An 18,101-nucleotide genomic window follows, 5' to 3' on the forward strand; every position below is an offset into this window, starting at 1 on the left:
TAAAACAAACCACCTTTCGTCTCTTTGGGGTATCCTACGAATAGACATAATTTTGAACGACGTTCTAATTTCTTGGGATTTTGCAACAACACATGTGCTGGACATCCCCAAATTCTGAAGTGACGTAAACTACCTTTACGCCCTTTCCATAACTCATAAGGTGTTTCTGAAACACTCTTAGTAGGAACCATGTTCAAAATGTATGTAGCAGTCTTTACTGCATATCCCCAAAATGGATCGGGTAATTGAGCGAAACTCATCATAGACCGAACCATGTCTAATAGAGTTCTATTTCTTCTTTCTGATACACCATTTTGTTGAGGCATACCAGGGGCTGAGAGTTGAGACCTTATTCCATGTTCTATCATATAGTCCTGAAATCTTAAATCCATGTACTCTCCTCCTCGATCTGATCGAAGTGTTTTAATAGTTTTACCTAATAGATTCTGAACCTCAGTCTTATACTCTCTGAATTTTTCAAGAGCTTCGGACTTGTGATGCATTAGGTAAAGATAGCCATACCTTGAATAATCATCAATAAAACTGATGAAATATTCATACCCTCCTCGTGCTTTGACATTCATTGGACCACAGAGATCTGTATGCACGAGTTCTAAGGTTTCTTTGGTTCTATAACCTTTTTCGCAAAATGATCGTTTAGTCATTTTACCCTCAAGACAAGACTCACATGGAGGTAAAGAATTGTCTTCTAACTTATTTAGAAGTCCTTTTTTAACCAATCTCTCAATCCTATTGAGATTAATGTGGCCTAGTCTTAAATGCCAAAGATAGGTATTAGGAGAAATCTTTTGTCGTTTATTTTGAGTTTCAGCTGTTTTAAACATCTCAGTATTTAAAATAGCTTTTGTTTTGCTCGGTTTTAACATATATAAGTTGTTTTCTAGTTTTGCAGAACAAATATGAATACCTCTTTTGCAAATGAACACTTCATTAATTTCAAAAGATACTTTATACAACTGTTCTAATAAACAAGAGATGGATATTAGATTTCTTTTCATTCCTGGAACAAAAAGTACATTATCTAATATAATGAATCTATCTCCAAAAAACAACTTTAAATTTCCCACTGATCTTGCTGAGACAACCTCTCCTGTTCCAACCCTGAGTGTTATCTCGCCGTCCGCAAGCATTCTCCAGGAGCTAGTTTCCTGGTAAAAAGAACAAATATGATTAGTCGCCCCTGAATCTAGTATCCAAGTTGAGTTGTCATACTCTACTAAACACATTTCTACAACGAGTAAATCATATTTACCTTGTTGTGTCTTTTCGGCTTTCTTCTCTACAAGGTATTTTGGGCAATTTCTCTTCCAGTGCCCGTTTTCGTTGCAATGGAAACATTTTCCTTTATCTGCTTTTTGAACCTTGTTCTTGCGGTTAGTAGGAATCTTATTTTTCCCCTTTCCCTTCTTCTTCATCAAAACACCTTTAGAAGTTGAAGGTCCAGACTTATTTTTGGAGGACGATCCTCGTAGTAATTTCTTGGAGATGGCAACATTTGCTTCTCCTGTTTGTCCCTTGTTTGTTAAGAGGGACTGATAAGTCTGTAGCTCATTGAGAAGAGCAGTCAAGTTATATTCTATTTTGTTCATAACCACATTGGTGCGGAACTGGAAGAAGCTCTTCGGAAGAGACATCATGATAAAACTGACTTGACTCTTCTCATCAATGACAGCTTCATTTTCTTCTGCCACATTGAAATGGACCATCATGTCCAGGACATGTTCTCTAACTGAGGTTCCTTCTTTCATACGGCAGTTGTAAATGTATTTTATGGCTTCATGTCTAAGGGAGAAGTACGGTTGTCCAAACATCCCTTTTAGAGATTCCATAATCTCTTTAGCAGTACCCATAACATCGTGTTTCTTAGCCAAAACATCAGATATGCTGGCTAGAATGTACACTCGGGCTTTGTCATTTGCCTTTATCCATCTGTCATATGCATCCCGAGCTGTTCGGTTTGCATTTGAGTTTGGGTTTGGAGGACACTCTTTAGTTAAAACAAACTTTAAATCATCAATGACCAGTATTGTGTTTAGGTTTGATTTCCAAGTTGTGTAGTTGTCGCCGTTTAATTTCTCAGAAGCGAGTAATTGTACTATTGAGTTTGTCATGTTGTGATATAAAGAAAATTCTATTAGTGATTTGACTTAATCCTGTTTAATCCAATCAGTTTTAGCAAATATAATAATGCACCCAAATCATTATTAATTTGCAACGATACTTTAGTGAGTTAGAGCAACTGCTACCGAGGGGCAGTCAATCACTCATTCACTAATCCAAGACATTCTTGACTTAAACACTAATTCCAGAATAACTCTTGTTCCTATAGTGTTTTAGTTATCGCTAATTTAGTCAAGAATATACTAACTCTTAGTAATTCTTCGCAAGTGTGACCCACCAATTTCAGACCTCAGAAATCGGTCCCAACAACGCTATCGAATGAAAAAGCCAAAGTTGGGAATGGACTTAAGAAATCCTATCCATTTCTGGAGTTTGCGTTGTTCCGACTCCCATGTTACGACCCTCTGAATGGGTAGTTGCTCTAGGGCAACATGCAAGCAAAACATGGGAATCTCACGGTGCAACCTAGTGGTGGAGACCATAGGACGTGTTGACTTCCTTCTCCCACTTACTATAAATACTTTCTCAATTCACCTTGTTATTGACTCATGCAAATACCTTCCGAATGGAGGACGCTCCCAGGGCGACACGAGGCCGAGCATGAATCTCACTATGTGAATTTTACAGAGAGCATGAAGAGGAAACGATGTATCTTATACACCTTTTTCCTCCCACTAAGTATTTTAGATGGTTGGGTATACTCTTTACTTAAGTATATTCCGGCTAATTAAATATAACTTAAGTCTAGGTGATTTTTCTAAATCTTACATCACTTAAGCATGCTCATAAAACTGGGCTAATTAAGCTCAAGTACTGGTCCGATCTCCAGGTAGTGGGTGTTCCGTAAACCGTCAACTTAAGTACCTTCAGCCTTAAACAAGATCGTGCCAGATGAGCTTTCTCGTAACCGCAATTTTATAAGACATCGACCCTTTTTAACTGTTAAAATTGATCGTGCTCGGTTCTTAACCCTTAGTGAGCATGCACTTATCTTTATTATAGATTTTAACGTCTACCTCATTTTATGACGTTCAAAATAACCTATAACATGCTTTATATAACAATTTATATAATCATCCATTCCATGCAATAATATAACAATTTATATCAATCACTCATGGAACCCTAAGACATGCATACTATACATTATAACACTTATAACATACTTGGAATGCATGAAACATGCTTAGCCTATGGTGGGATTTTAAATCTATATGGCATACTTTATGCATATACATTTTCTATTTAATTAAAACATACATTCATAATGCATAATTAATTAAACACACTAAAGTGGGTTGGTTTTGGCATTTTAAAACAAGCAATTAACTAAATTATTACATTAATAATTAAAAATAACTTGAGCCGCTCCCGAGGATCACGAACTGGACAAACCAACCCTTAAAAATGTTCAATCGGTCCCCAACGACAGAAAAAACACCCGAACCGCTTCTTCCATCTTCTTCGGTTCAGCTTGCTTATCTCTTCCATTTTCGATCAATTACAACCTAAAATGGACTCTAATGACTCCATAAAAATTACAGACCTTTCTTGATTCATTAAAGCCCATACACCTTAGGCTTATTACAATAATTGTATCAAATGGAAGCATAAAAAAATGCCAAAACCAAAACCATCCACTTTAGCAACCACAAATTTCATTCATGAAATGGTACCCACCATGATCAAATTAATGTAAATAAAGTGCCTAAAACTTGCTCTGATACCAATTGTTAGTGTTATTATAACACATGCGGAAGCAATTTGGATCTTAGGCACTTTTAAAACATCAATTATTGTAAATTACTAGCATGTTTATAAGTATTAAAACTTAATGAGTTTAAATACTAACCTTTTGTAGTTCAAACTTCTTTTGCCTCACGAACCGGTTTCGAACCACCACTAGTGTCTTCTCCACTATCCTCCGGCCTTAGAACGGGATTGTGGAATCCGGTGAGTGACTAAACTTGGGAGGGATTTTGTATATGTGAAAGAGAGTGTTTGTGAGAAGTTTTTCTCAAGGTTTTTCATCAAGATGAAGAAAATCCCCTCCAAGTATCATGATCACTCTATTTAAAGAGTCAAGTTTGCATGTTCATGCAAACTTGAGATCACCAAATTTTGACACTTAAAATTCCACTCAAATGTTTGGGATTATGTGGCAAGTATGCATGTTTGAGTTAACCAAATTTTGACACTCAAAATTCCACTCAAACTTGTGGAGTTTATTTGGATTTAGATTAATGATCGTAAAGTTCACTTTATTCAATAACAATTTTTACTGAATAAACATCAATAATAACTTTATTGAAAATAGAATATATCTTTGTTTACAAACTATGAGTTTTAGGACATAAAACCCAACAATGACAACCTCAAAAAAGGAGATAAAGAATGAATGGGATACAAAATAACATATGCTTTAGTGTTAATGGCAATGATGGGAGAACATATCGGTTATGAAAATGGCTCGATCTTGATTTAGGATGCTCAAACTACATGACTGCGAACAAAGAAAACTGTAAGACAAGAAATAGTACAAAGGAAGTCGTGTGGTATGTACAACCAACAATTCACAGTTGCCGATTGATCAAACAGACAATATAATGATTGTGTCTGATAATAAATCTGATATGGTAACGTTCATTGACAACTATTCAAGATATGTGCAGATTTTTTCATGGCAAAAAAGTCTGACACATTCTCAAAATTTCAGGATTTTAGACAATGGTGGGAAATATATGTCAAAGGATTTTGATTGATATCTACACAAGTGCACGATATGTTATCAATTTACATGTGCCAACACGTCAAAACAAAATGGTATAGCAGAGAGAAAAAGTCAACATCTTACAGAGGTTTATCGAAGCATGCTACACGTAAAAAATGTTCCATGAAAACGTAAAAAATGTTTCATGAAAACTTTGAGCGGAAGTTATGTGAACTGCTGCCCACGTGATCAACAAGCTTCTCTAGTCAAAGTTAGGTGTCATCTCGGAGTGAAGCATTATGAGACATGAAACCTTCAATTAGCTACTTCTCAGTATTTGACTGCATTTGCTATGTATCAGGTTTGATAAGAAAGCAATCAAACATAAATTGTTGGATATGACAATCAAAGACAAGGGGGAGAGTGTTGTGATCCGAACTGAAAGATGCTACACTTCGAGAGGTGTAGTTTTTTATGAAGCATTTTCGTGATGGTCCTCATGAGAAGAAACTTTTACCGTACTCAAACAATATTGACAAAATTCTACAACAGAAGACAGGAGAGTAAACGGTATACATTTGGTCAATTGTTTATGCACCTGAAAATCCAAGTGACACTAATGTTAGTGAGTAAGAAGTGATTCAACCAACCAAACTTAGTGAAAAGAAAATAACACTTAAACAACTTAGATGTTAATCCGTTAAAAGATATCACTAGCTCGGTAGAGTCAAACCCATTAATTATACGAGCTCATATGGTAAAATTTTAGGAAGAAATTCTCATTCATCCTTGGTAAATGTCTAATTTGATAAGTTTCAATTTAGTTTCTACAATTTAGACTTTCAAATTTGACTAAACCATAGATAGACAAATTGAAACACTTGAAATCACGAAGATTAAATGTTTGAAGTATTGATATCATTTAGTTTTTATCACAATATATCAGTTAAAGCTTTTGAATTCATTGATAATTTAATATAGTATCAAAGTGGGAAATCTAGTGTTAAGAAAGGGTCGGGACACAAAATTCCATTTTAGATTATAGTTCCCGCTATGAGACGTCCAGGTTGAACGAAACCTTACCTAACCAACATTTAGATCCGGCTCTATGATTTACCTAAACATTCTCCTCTTGTCCCAAATTTGTAATTTAATCTTTGATTTCGTGGGTCCAAATTGCTATGCACAATTTTATATGAATGGACATGCTTCCAAATTTAGCTATCTTGTTTATGTAAAAGTGGTGTGAAATTTGACAGACAATGGCAGCCATAACCCACATGAACAGGGAGATTGAAATGAACCACATAGCAAACTCAATGATCAAACCAAATGATGCAACAAGGATGCTTGTTCTATCCTTAGGGACAGGGTTGCCTAAACATGAAGAGAAGTACAATGCAACACAAGCCTCAAAATGGGGAGCCTTTAGTTGGATTTACCAAAATGGTTCGACCCCGATTATTGACTTCTTCTCCGACGCTAGTTCTGATATGGTTGATTACCACGTTTCCACCCTTTTCCGATCTCCAAATCTTCATCAAAACTATCTTCGTATTCAGGTAACTCTATTATAAAATGCCTTAAATTTTTTAGTTGATTAGTGATTTAACACGATGGATGTAAAAACTTTAAGCAAAAACGGTTTGATGATGGATTTCTTATTCTAAGAAAAGAGAGCATTGTTTGTTAAACAGGATGACTCGTTGATTGGCGATACCGCATCGATGGATATAGCGACTCCACAAAATTTAGTAAAGCTTGTGAAGATTGGGGAGGAGTTACTAAAGAAACCCGTGTCAAGGGTTAATTTAGAAACAGGAAGATATGAGACGGTTGATGGAGAAGGTAGCAATGAGGAAGCTCTCACCAAGTTTGCCAAATTGCTCCATCAAGAACGAAAGTTAAGACTAAGTGGCTAGCTAGCGGAGACTTGTTATTCTATTTTGTGAGGTGCAACTTCGTTTTGGTTCCAATCTGAATGACGTGCTAGAGACATTATGGAAAAAAGTCAGTCGTTATCGAATTTTCATTTATAAGAGATTAGTTGGCGAACCCTGAATGAGGCAATAACGTCATGTCAAATTCTATGATGCCAACTATTAGGTACCCATGTGGTTCTTCATCCATTTATTGGACAAGTTTTCGACCCAAGAGCCTTGTTGGGAGAACTTTGTTTGTTTCCACACACATGAAGCACTATCCCGGCGTTACCAATCTAAGTCATCCTAGGTACACGTGTAGACCTCCATTCTCAATATATGTTCACTATTAGCTACCCCTAATAGTCCCCACACGACATTGCCAATAACAAGGAAGTGACCTTGACTCTTGTGATACTGATCACCGTTCTAATCCATGCGTAATAAAGTCTAGGCTAAGCTTGGATTCCCATACATGGTGGGTATCTAGCTTAGATCTCATTTAAGGCATTCTAACTATTAACTTACTCCATCACATTTTAGTTCTAATTGGAATAGTCCGAGATAAATATAATGATATAGTTTATAACTCGAATCATAAGAAACTAGTTCAATTTTTTTAGGTACAACGGACGGTTCATGCATAAATAGTTCTAATCCAATCAAAGTCAAAGCTAGATACCCACCATATGCATTTTTTAAAGAGAAACTAAAATAACATATCAGTCAAAGTCGATTCCCACAAGCATTTTTTAAAGAGAAACTAAAATAACCATATGTATAATCAAACGTGTTTAAGCGCTCAGTTTTCGTTACAGGAACTTCAAATGTCACCAAATTTCTCAAGTAAGTCATAAATTGAGTCAAAATAAGAAAATGGGTGAAAACAAATTAAAATTCTAGTTTAAAACCGTCCAAAACAAGCTAAAATAGTGAAGATGTTCAAAACCAATTTGATTGTACCATTGGTGGCCGGTTTAGTTATATCACCACATCAGTCTACCCAAAGAATCTAATAGAGTTATGAACTTGCTGCTTATTTATAGCTTACTAGTAAATGTTCATATAGTAAAAAGAATATAGTAAATAGTTATATATGATAGATTTTATTTAGCATAGAGGTATATTAGTAAACATAAATATATTAAACTGAACTATATATATACCCATTTGAACTATCTATATCTATATATATATATATCCATTTAGGTGATGCTTGAAAATGTACTTTATATATTTTGGGTATTCTTTGTGGTTGTACTTGAAGTTATCAATATATACCTCTATTCAATATTTCACCTTTTCTCTCTCCTGCTGTTTGAGTGTGTGAGTTATTGTGCAGTCTTAACGGGGAGAAGTATGATTCTTACTAGGGGTGTACATCTAACCCGACAACCCGGACCAACCCAACCCGAATTATAGGGGTTGGGTTGGGTTGGATTAGTCTTTTGGGTTGGGCTGGATTGTTTTTTCTGGAGTCGGAGTATCTCGGTTCGGTTTTCGGTTCATAGGATAAAAAACTCGGGTTAGACCCGAAACCGAATAAACTTATAAATAACATTGAGAATTTAGTCGTAAGTTAAGGTTTGTCAGAATAGTAATTCGGGTTTTTAAAAATATTCCGTGCTTGGGTTCGACTCGAATTTATCTATTTATTATTTTGTTTGTTTTTTTACCACAATATTTCATAAATTAACAAATATCTATTTATTCATTTTATACTATTTTTATTCATTTTATTATTTTGTTTGTTTTTTTTACCTCAATATTTCATAAATTAACAAATATCTATTTATTTATTTTATACTATTTTTAAATACATGGTTTGTAATAGAATAAACGAACAATTTATTCATTTTATACAAATTATTTAATATAATTTTGAAGGTATTTTTATTTTTATTTTATATATATAGTTTCTTTTTTTACCTCAATATTTCATAAATTAACAAATATCTATTTATTCATTTTATATTATTTTTAAATACATTGTTTATAATAGAATAAAAGAACAATTTATTCATTTTATACAGGTTATTTAATATGATTTTAAAGATATTTTTATTTTTATTTTATATGTATATATATAGTTTCTTTAAATTAATCATTTATATTGTTTTTTAATTTTATAATCTATTCTAACCTTTTCTTTTTGTCATTTTGTCATGTGTATTCTTTTCTATCTTTTTTTAATTTCATTAGGTTATTTAATATGATTTTGAAGGTATATTTTATTATATATATATATAGTTTCTTTAAATTAATCATTTATATTATTTTTTAATTTTATAATTTTAAACTATTTTTTTTTGTCTTTTTATAATTTCATCATCTATCCTTATATTTTATTTACGGTTTATATATTATAAAATTCTATTCTAAATATAAAAAATTATCTCAAAATGAAACTTCAATATTTTATTTTGTTTTTAAACATAAAATATTTCATTTTATTTTTAAACATATTTATAGGGTAAATAAATTAACAAATATCTATTTATAATATTTCATTTTGTTTTTAAACATATTTATAGAGTAAATAAATTAACAAATATCTATTTATTCATTTTATACCATCTTTAAATACATGGTTTATAATAGAATAAACTAACAAATCACACTTTATTAAGTTTTATTTTAATTTAAAAATATGATTTATGATACGTTATTTAATATAATTTTGAAGGTATTTTTATTTTATATATATATAGTTTCTTTAAATTAATTGGAGAACCCAACCCCAACCCAACCCGAAAATAGGGAGTTGGGTTGGGTTGGGTTGTAAAAATTTTTTGGTCGGGTTGGGTTACTAATCCAACCAACTCGAACTTTTGGGTTGAGTCAAAAAAATCTCCCAACCCGACCGAACCCTGACCATGTACACCCGTAATTCTTACCATAGTTTTCCAGATTTCGACAAGATGGTTTTTGCTCCTATCATGTATTTTAGGCACTATCTCCCTTCGATTTCTTCTACAAAGTTTTGGGTCCTTCTCCCGAGTTCATCGAAACCAATTTAATTCCATATTACCTAGAAATGAAGAAGAATTTTGCAGCTTAAGCCTCGAATTTATGGGTTCACCTTTTTGCAACTTGATATGGGATCCACTCTTCGATTAAGTTTTAACATTCAAGCCCTTCACCAAAATTGTTGAAAAATCTACCCACGAAGCTATAGGAATAAGAATCAATCTCTATTATCACACGAACTATGTCCAGAGTTTTATTGTCTCCCGTATCAATCTTATTCTTATTCTTTATTCTCCAATTCTTCTACTCAATCTTATTCTTATTCGTCTTTTTTTCTTTCTTTTACAGCTTTTTTTTCTTCTAAAATTAACGATATCATACCATTATTATAAAGATACGCCGATAATATTATTTTAATTAATTAAAATATTATAATTTTTTTTAATGGAATAAAAATTTAGCATTATAAAATTATGATTTTAATTTTTAATATATTTAAATATTTAAATATTAAAAAAAAAATGAAGCTGAGTGTCACGGTCATGCTTGTCCAAGGCATGTTGCCCATGGCAGCATACCCATGACAAGCCAAACCCTTGTCATGTCTTTTCATTCTAGTGTTTTTCTTTTTGTAATTATAGACAGTATGACACCTCAAAAATATCATGTCTACGCCTGCCAGAACTAAAATGGCCCAGAATGTATTATAGAGGAATATGACTAGTCGTCAACTTCTCCCTACCTAAGGTTATATGTGCTAAGCCGTTGTTATCTTTCTCTTGCTTGCTTATATAACGTCTCTTTCTAAAATCTCTCTCTCTTCTCATTTTCTAAAACATTCTTTTAAAACCGAGGCTAGAGGCTCGACCGTACGTCGCTTGGCCATAGGCGACGCAGGAACAAATTGGCTTAACTCACTTGTCGCTGGAAAGTGAGTGCCGCACAATCGCTAATCCGCTGCCTTCGAAAGTACGATTGTGTCACGAAGCACCTGGTAACCGGTACTGAGAGTGGCATGGTCCTGGTGGTAGGCAAAATCATACCTTCGGGCTTTAAATTCCAACAAATAATGCCACCTAAAAAATGCATTATTGTCCAATCGCCTCCAAATATATTTTAAATAAACAAATAATTCCACCCGTTTATTACTTAACTAATTAAAACTGTTTCCATTAATTATTATTCTCCCAAATTCCTATTAATAAATTATCACATAATTATTAATCAAATACATAAAAAAGGAAGAAAACAAATATTTGTGGTAAAGGTGTTGAGAACTTTTTCGTGTAGAAGAATTTTAAAATTGTGAGACTGATGGTAATACGTAATATGTCAAAGTTGACAATATCTGTTAGCGGTGACCTCTATACTGTCAAAATACACTTCACATGATTCAATTCTCACTAGTTCGTGTGTGCGCGTGTGTGTTGATAGATGATAATGAGGAACCCACGGAATGTAAGGATCGGGTTCCTTGCATTAAATATTTTTCCATGTCTAATTCATAATTTCTATTTTACCACCGTAAAAAGAATGTACACAAAAAAGTAATATAATGCTCGTAAATAAAAATATAAAGTAATATTAGAAATTAAAATTTAATATTATAATATAAGCTAAAATTTATTATTTTAACCCATAGTTTCAGATTATGAGTGAAAAATAAAAGTATATAAAAATAAAATAATGAGAAAAAATTGGAATTAGTTTGTAGTTAAAAAAATTATAATATTTATTTTTTAAAAAAAAAAAAGAAAAAAGAAATCTCGAGAGACGCGTAGATGAGAGCATTGATTAGCAACAGCTGTACTCCAATCACAGACACTCCCTTCACTCCTTCATCTTCCTCATGTGATCACTCTCTCTCTCTCTCTCTAAAACCGCATTTCCTTCTCTCTCAATCTCTCCATCTCCATTCCCATGGCTTCCAAGCTCCTCTTCCCCTTCTTCACCATCCTCCTCCTCCTCCTCTCCGCCGCTTCCGCCCATCTCCCCGTCGACACCTCTCTCAAGCTCATGGCCGACGCCCTCGAATGGCCCACCACAATCTCCATTCCCGACCTCGACCACGACCACGACCACGACCACGACCACGACCACGACGACCTTCACCAAGACCCGCGCAGATCTCTCTTCTGGAGCCGAGTCCACTACTACATCTCCTACGGCGCTCTCGCCGCCAACCGGATCCCTTGCCCGCCTCGTTCCGGCCGCCCTTACTACACTCACAACTGCTACAAGGCCCGCGGCCCTGTCAATCCCTACAGCCGTGGATGCTCCGCCATCACCCGCTGCCGCCGCTGATCTCTCTCTATCTCTATCTCTATCTCATTTCATTTTCCGATCTGAGTGAAACGCCGTCGTATTCCCTTTCCCTAATTACAATGTGTGGCTCTGGGAGTGACGGATTGTCGAATCTGATCTGTATTTGTCGTTTTAATTACTTCCACGACAGACGACATGTAGTTTGGGGCTTTATTCCTTCTTTTATTTTATATTCCCTTTTGATTGTTCCGCAATCTAGGATCGGGAAAACGGCGTCGTTGCGTTGATTGAGGTATTAATATTATTATTATTATTATTATTATTATTATTATTATTATTATGATGTGTGTGGCCAGGTATCTATCTGAACCAGATTATATAAATTAAGGATTGTTTTATTATTATTATAATTGTTTTATTTGTCATTATTATTACTTAATTATAGTTTAATGATACTGATTATGGATTAATGCTGGGATTACGCGGGAGTGTCGGTGGACGGTGCTGTTTTTAATTGGTGGTAAATTGTTTTTATGATCGTGCGGTACTGTCGGCCACACACAATCCTTTTCTATTTTTAAATTCAAATTTATTTTTATGAAATGGAAAATAATAATAAATTAATTTTAATTCTTAAAAATAACAAAATTAAAAACAAACCAACCTAAAATTATATATTAATTTTATATATAAATACATTTCTTAATTTGACGTATTCAATATATTTTATAAAAAAAATTACGAATCTATTAGATAAAAATTGAAAGTTTGTAAATTAATTAATCACTTACTTTTAATATAAAATTAATTGATTAATATGCACAAATTTAATATATGCAAAATTAAAAAATAAAACTTTGAAAGTTGGTATGTTTAAAATTTTGTGGATTAATTAAACATATTTGATCTTATGACTAAATAATATCTTTTTTATATATATATATATATATATATATATATATATATATATATATTAGTTATTTATTTGATTCTATTGAAATATATAAAAATAATTTTCAAAATAATTGTTTTAGGGCACATGCGTATTTATTACGAGACTTGTGATGCGTAATTTACATTTTTTTGGGACATGGTCGAGACTATAATTCTTTTAATAAATATTATTGGATCGCACGACATTTTAAAAATAGTAGGATGAATTTATATAAGATTAAACAACAAAAATATTTAATCTCTGTAAATTGATAAGAATAATATTTTATAGGAGGTTTATATGCGATAAAACTTTGATCGTGAATGAATGATGAACTAGTACCTATGAAGATTTGTCCTTTGATTTTCATGGATGAAATGATTTTTGTAACCGATTTAATAAGCCAACCATTTTAAGAACAAGACAAGACAGGGAGCTAAAAATATAATTTAAAGAATGATCACTTAAGGATGATGAAAGTTCCACATCTACTAATTTAAAGAATCATCGTAAATTTATAAGCGATGAATACTGATTTTATTAGTAGGAGGCTTTTTGGGCCCTGAGAACTTACAATATTAAATCATTACAAAGAGTTCCAATTATGTTTCCTCCGCAAGGAAATGCCTGAAAGGGGTAGCAAACGAAGAGTTATTTATCTCTCCTCGTCGTCGGAGGAGGACGAAGAGGAATCAGACGATGAGGAAGGGGAATGGGAAGAGGAGTTTGATAATGAATGCAGCGACAACGATTGTGATGAACTTCTCTCCCAGCGAGTCATCCGCTTTCTTAAAGGTATTTTTAGACCGCTTCGTCTTTTTCCATTGATAATTCGCCATTGTGTTGAGATTCGAGTTCAAAGTCGAAGTGTCGATTGAGAGAAATGAAATCGATGATTAGATAGGTTGTTGGGAAATTCATAGGGTATTGGATCTCTTAATTATCTGATTTGAAACATGTTCTGTCGCAGAGAATAAAAATTTAGATTCGTTAACACTTCATGATTGCAAAGCTTATTTACGGGAGAATAGGCTAAGAATAGCGGGGACTAAAGCCGTCTGTATTCAAAGAGTCCTGGAACATTGGAGGTACGTGGATCCTTCATCCTTAAACTCAAGATACACATCTTAATATTGCGTTCAATTAGGAAATTTATGAAGTTTCGTCATCTAGTCCGATCGCTGAATATTTGAAATTGTTAGTACTTTTTCATGATGGAAATCTGCTATGTACTCATCTATGGAAGTCTTCTGATATTTAGAGAAGCGACTATTGAGTGTTTCGGTAAATGTGGATTGTTATCAATTATGATTCTATAGACTTTTATGTTGTGAAATTGAGTTTTCCTTGTTCCTCAATGGATTTTGGAGCCTTTAACTTCTAGTTCTGCATTGATACATATCAAACCATAAGGCAGCAAAACATAATTTGGGTTTGGTACTGTTTTCCATTTGTTGCTGATAAATCTTGATTAACTGAACTGTATTCTACGTCTTCCTTTCTGTTGTAATCACTTTGGGTCTCTGCAAAGTTGCAACATTATATAGAAGTTATTGAGCAAAAAGGGAGGAGATTCTGAAAGAATAATATGCCAGTTATTCAATTCTTCACGAGTTAAATATACAATAGGTATTTGGCACAACTTGTGAGATCCCACATCGGTTGGAGCGGGGAATGAAACATTTTTTATAAGGGTGTGGAAACCTCTCCCTAGTAAATGCGTTTTAAAACCGTGAAGCTGACGTCAATATATGACGGGCCAAAATAGACAATATCTGCTAGTGGTGGTTGTTACAAATGGTATCAAAGCTAGGCACCGAGCAGTGTGCTAGTGAGGACGCTGGGCCCCCAAGGGGGGTGGATTGTGAGATCCTACATTGTTCGGAGAGGGGAACGAAGCATTCCTTATAAGGGTGTGAAACGTCTCCCTAGTAGACGCGTTTCAAACCATGAAACTAACAGCGATATGTAACGGGCCAAAGCGGACAATATCTGTTAGTGGTGACTATTACACAACTACTCCTAACAAAACTACTCCTAACAAAACTTCTTTGCTCTCTCTTCTTTTTCTCCCAACTCAGGATGAAGGATGGAAATGGTGAAGCGCACTATCCAAGGTCATCCTTTGTTGTCAATTGTACTGGTAATTTCTATATACATTAGTCATAGTATTTTCTTTGATCACTCTTTTAGTGGCTGTAATTATTCTATTAAAACATCAATGCAGGTGATGTTTGTAGGGGAGATACTGTTTTGTTCACTCAGAAAGTTTATGCAAAGTACTCAAACAAGTTTCTCTTCCACCACTAGTCTTGTGTTAGATATTTTAGATTTGCACTCCTAATTCTTGTAGCTTAATTTTTAACAGGTTTGATAAAGTAACTAGGCGTGGAGGGCTTATAGGGAAGAGAACTGTGGCAGGGAGGGTAGTGAAGGAAAGCTATGGTGCAAGTAAACAGCAGCATACTTTTACTGTAAGGCGGTTTTTTCTGTTCTAGCAATCATTTTCTCATATCGTAATTCAAATTGGTTGTGCATTATTAGTATCATACTTTGTAATATGCTCAATATGTTTACATCTAATATTCATTTGCGATTCATAAATATTTTTTCATTTTCGATTCATATTTCCAACGCTTGTGACTATAACGTGCTAGGTTGAAGTTCTATGGAGCAGGGGAGTTCGGAAGTTACCCCCACTTTATCCTCTACTTGTTAAGGGTCGAAATCTCTATAAACTAAGAACATTCAGACGGGTAAGTTCTCTACGTACATAAATATATTTTATTTTCATACAAAGCATTTGGGTTGTGGGGATTTGAACTGTGGATGAAAATTTTAAATCAAATTGATTTTTTTAGTTGAACCATTGCTGGTGGAAGTGTACGTATGTAGATGGGAATTTAGTAACAGAACAATGCTCATTGTGCTTAAATTCTCAAGCATGAACCAAGTGAGTGAGTTTGGCTCCAAGATATCCATCCTTTCCAAATTTGTATAAAAGAGCTAAAGTTCTACGAAATATGACTTCTAAAGTGTGTATCGTCACCTGCACATATTATGATATGTGCTCCAGGCGACTGATGGATGTCATTCTTCTTGTTGAGCTTGTTTGATTGAATTTTGTACATTAGGTGATTGATAGGGATATCTCTCTAATAAAAAATGTATGAATGAATAGAGTATGGTTTCCTATGTCATAGGTGATCGATAGGAATATCTCCTTAGCAAAGCATGTATGAGCGAACCAAACTAAGATTAGGGTGGTGGAGCTAGAGCAGATTATATGTTGACATAGGTCAGTACGTTCTCAGTAGACCTAGCACAGCGGTGTTCATGAGTGGCGTTTGGCTCCAAGATATTCGTCCTTTCCAAATTTGTATAAAAGAGCTGAAGTTTGTATGTCAGATCTTGTTTCTGATCATAAATGCAAGCCAACGACCAATATTGCTGAGTTTTCTTCATTATTTGTATGTTTTACTCAGCTTTGGAATGATGAAGCTGAAAGAGTTCAGGTTCTAGCAGAGAAGCACAAAAGAGGTGCGGCTGCTCGGGGTGTACGAGCATTGCAGAAAAGGAAAAGAAAACTTGTACAAATGGGAGGTATAATTCACAACCACTACTCCCCGAAACATGAATAGGAGCTTGCTTGCCGCAATTGAATAAAAGATTGAATGTTACCATATTTTTGTATTGTAATGTCCAGGAAGTGGAAAGAATCAAGGACATGTTCAACTTCCAAGACAAGCCTCGAACAGTAACGGGAGTCGCAAGAGTATGCGTTCAAGGGACAAGAACAATGCTGTTCGTAGGCACCCAGCGTAGGAAGACAGAATGGACATCGAAAAATATAGTGGTCTGCTCTTGAGCTCACAAATGGCCTTTGAACTTGCGTTACAAATTGCTCTTTTAAGTTTGAAAAGGAATCAGTGAATAACTATTCAAATAATGTAACCAAAATTGACTTCAAAGTAGCAGGAAAAGTCAAAACAGGCATTTAGGTTCATTTGTAAATGTAATTAGCCTTTACTTTCACGATATCTTGTGATAAAATAAGGTTTTAAATGAATTTAACTAGATATCTCATATATTAAATTCATATTATGTTTTTAATAGATGAATGAGTTGTCACGACTTGACCTGACCTTTTATTTGACCATGACGAAAAGATGAAATCGAAGAAGTAAAATAAAACAAACAATTAAAAGTATGAAAATTATCATTGCAAAAAAATAAATAAATAAATAAAAAAAAGTTAATTGACGTCATGAGCATAGCTCCCAAGTACTTTCCCACCTCAACCGGTGCTTGAAAAAGGAAAAGGAGGGGAAAGAGATGAGTATAAAAATACTCAGACTTTCATCGCATCTATTTCCTAGTAAGTTTGCTTGGCTTTTCTCTAGACTCTAAGAAGTTCGAGCATATCCCTTACAATAATCTAAACCTTTATGCAGGTCTCGAAGTCTCTAATGGTTCATCATGTGCCATCTGCCTGTGTAGTCCCTATTCCCCTTTCGAGACTGGTTAACGGCATCGCAACGTCAGCTTTGACCCGTTCATACACTCAATAGAAGTGTTCGCCCTAAACCACCTATCTGTGTAGTCCCTAATCTCTTCTAATACTGGTGTACGGAGTAGTGGCATTAGCCTTGACCTGTTTCTACACTCAATAGGGGTTCTTATCTTAACGTGTACTTGTGTATGTCCCAAATCCAACTAGGACTGGTTTATGAGTTCGCCCATTTCTGCACTCAATAGAAGTCCTCGTTTTGAGTTAGCTACCAAAGTAGTCTCAAGTCCCTTCCAAGACTGATTTACGTGTTCGCGCGTTTCTACACTCAATAGTCACTCGAGTGGCGTCAGGATACTATAAAGATTCCTTAGTCTTACTCAGATGTTAGGGAGATTTACTAGGTTCTTAGTGCGTCTAGTTGGTTTAGACTACATCTCATGTTCCCAACCAATTCCTGAGTGCAGGGTGCGCTCATGTCTAGAACTCTGATCGCCGCTCACGATCCTAAGGTGCTAGGTCTATTGTGAATGTATTAACCTAGGTTAACGTATAATCTACTCTAGCTCTGCCACCCTAATTTTAGTTTGGTTCGCTCATGCATGCTTTACTAGGGAGATATTCCTATCGATCACCTATGACATAAGA

The 18,101-nt window shown here is 34.5% G+C and overlaps 3 protein-coding genes across 4 annotated transcripts in view; all 3 read left to right on the forward strand.

Moving 5' to 3' along the window:
• LOC111434933 (patatin-like protein 2) overlaps positions 1-6,774 on the forward strand; it is a 13,444-nt gene extending 6,670 nt beyond the window's left edge. Inside the window, exons 5-6 of the mRNA XM_023072255.1 lie at positions 6,112-6,414; positions 6,550-6,774. Of these exons, the coding sequence (XP_022928023.1) occupies positions 6,112-6,414; positions 6,550-6,774 (528 nt within the window). The remainder of the gene's footprint in view (positions 1-6,111; positions 6,415-6,549) is intronic.
• Positions 6,775-11,664: 4,890 nt separating this feature from the next.
• Positions 11,665-12,048, forward strand: LOC111434934 (protein RALF-like 34). The gene has a single exon (XM_023072256.1). It carries the CDS (start codon positions 11,665-11,667, stop codon positions 12,046-12,048), a length of 384 nt encoding a protein of 127 aa, XP_022928024.1.
• A 1,499-nt stretch (positions 12,049-13,547) lies between these two features.
• On the forward strand, positions 13,548-17,031 carry LOC111434886 (zinc finger CCCH domain-containing protein 62-like). Of its 2 annotated transcripts, none has more exons than XR_002708999.1 (8): positions 13,548-13,738; positions 13,914-14,031; positions 15,025-15,086; positions 15,171-15,222; positions 15,312-15,417; positions 15,601-15,699; positions 16,147-16,241; positions 16,429-16,520. XR_002708999.1 is itself a non-coding variant. In XM_023072212.1 (8 exons), exons 1-8 carry the CDS (start codon positions 13,567-13,569, stop codon positions 16,766-16,768), a joined length of 846 nt encoding a protein of 281 aa, XP_022927980.1. In that variant the 5' UTR covers positions 13,548-13,566; the 3' UTR covers positions 16,769-17,031. The 2 variants fall into 2 exon arrangements, 1 of the variants encoding a protein (XP_022927980.1); XM_023072212.1 differs by lacking the exon at positions 16,147-16,241 and adding an exon at positions 16,650-17,031 and having other exon boundaries at positions 16,429-16,546.
• The last annotated feature ends 1,070 nt before the right edge of the window (positions 17,032-18,101 follow it).

Source organism: Cucurbita moschata, unplaced genomic scaffold (genome assembly GCF_002738365.1).
Source record: "Cucurbita moschata cultivar Rifu unplaced genomic scaffold, Cmos_1.0 Cmo_Scf00047, whole genome shotgun sequence".
NCBI classification, from domain to species: Eukaryota; Viridiplantae; Streptophyta; class Magnoliopsida; order Cucurbitales; family Cucurbitaceae; genus Cucurbita; species Cucurbita moschata.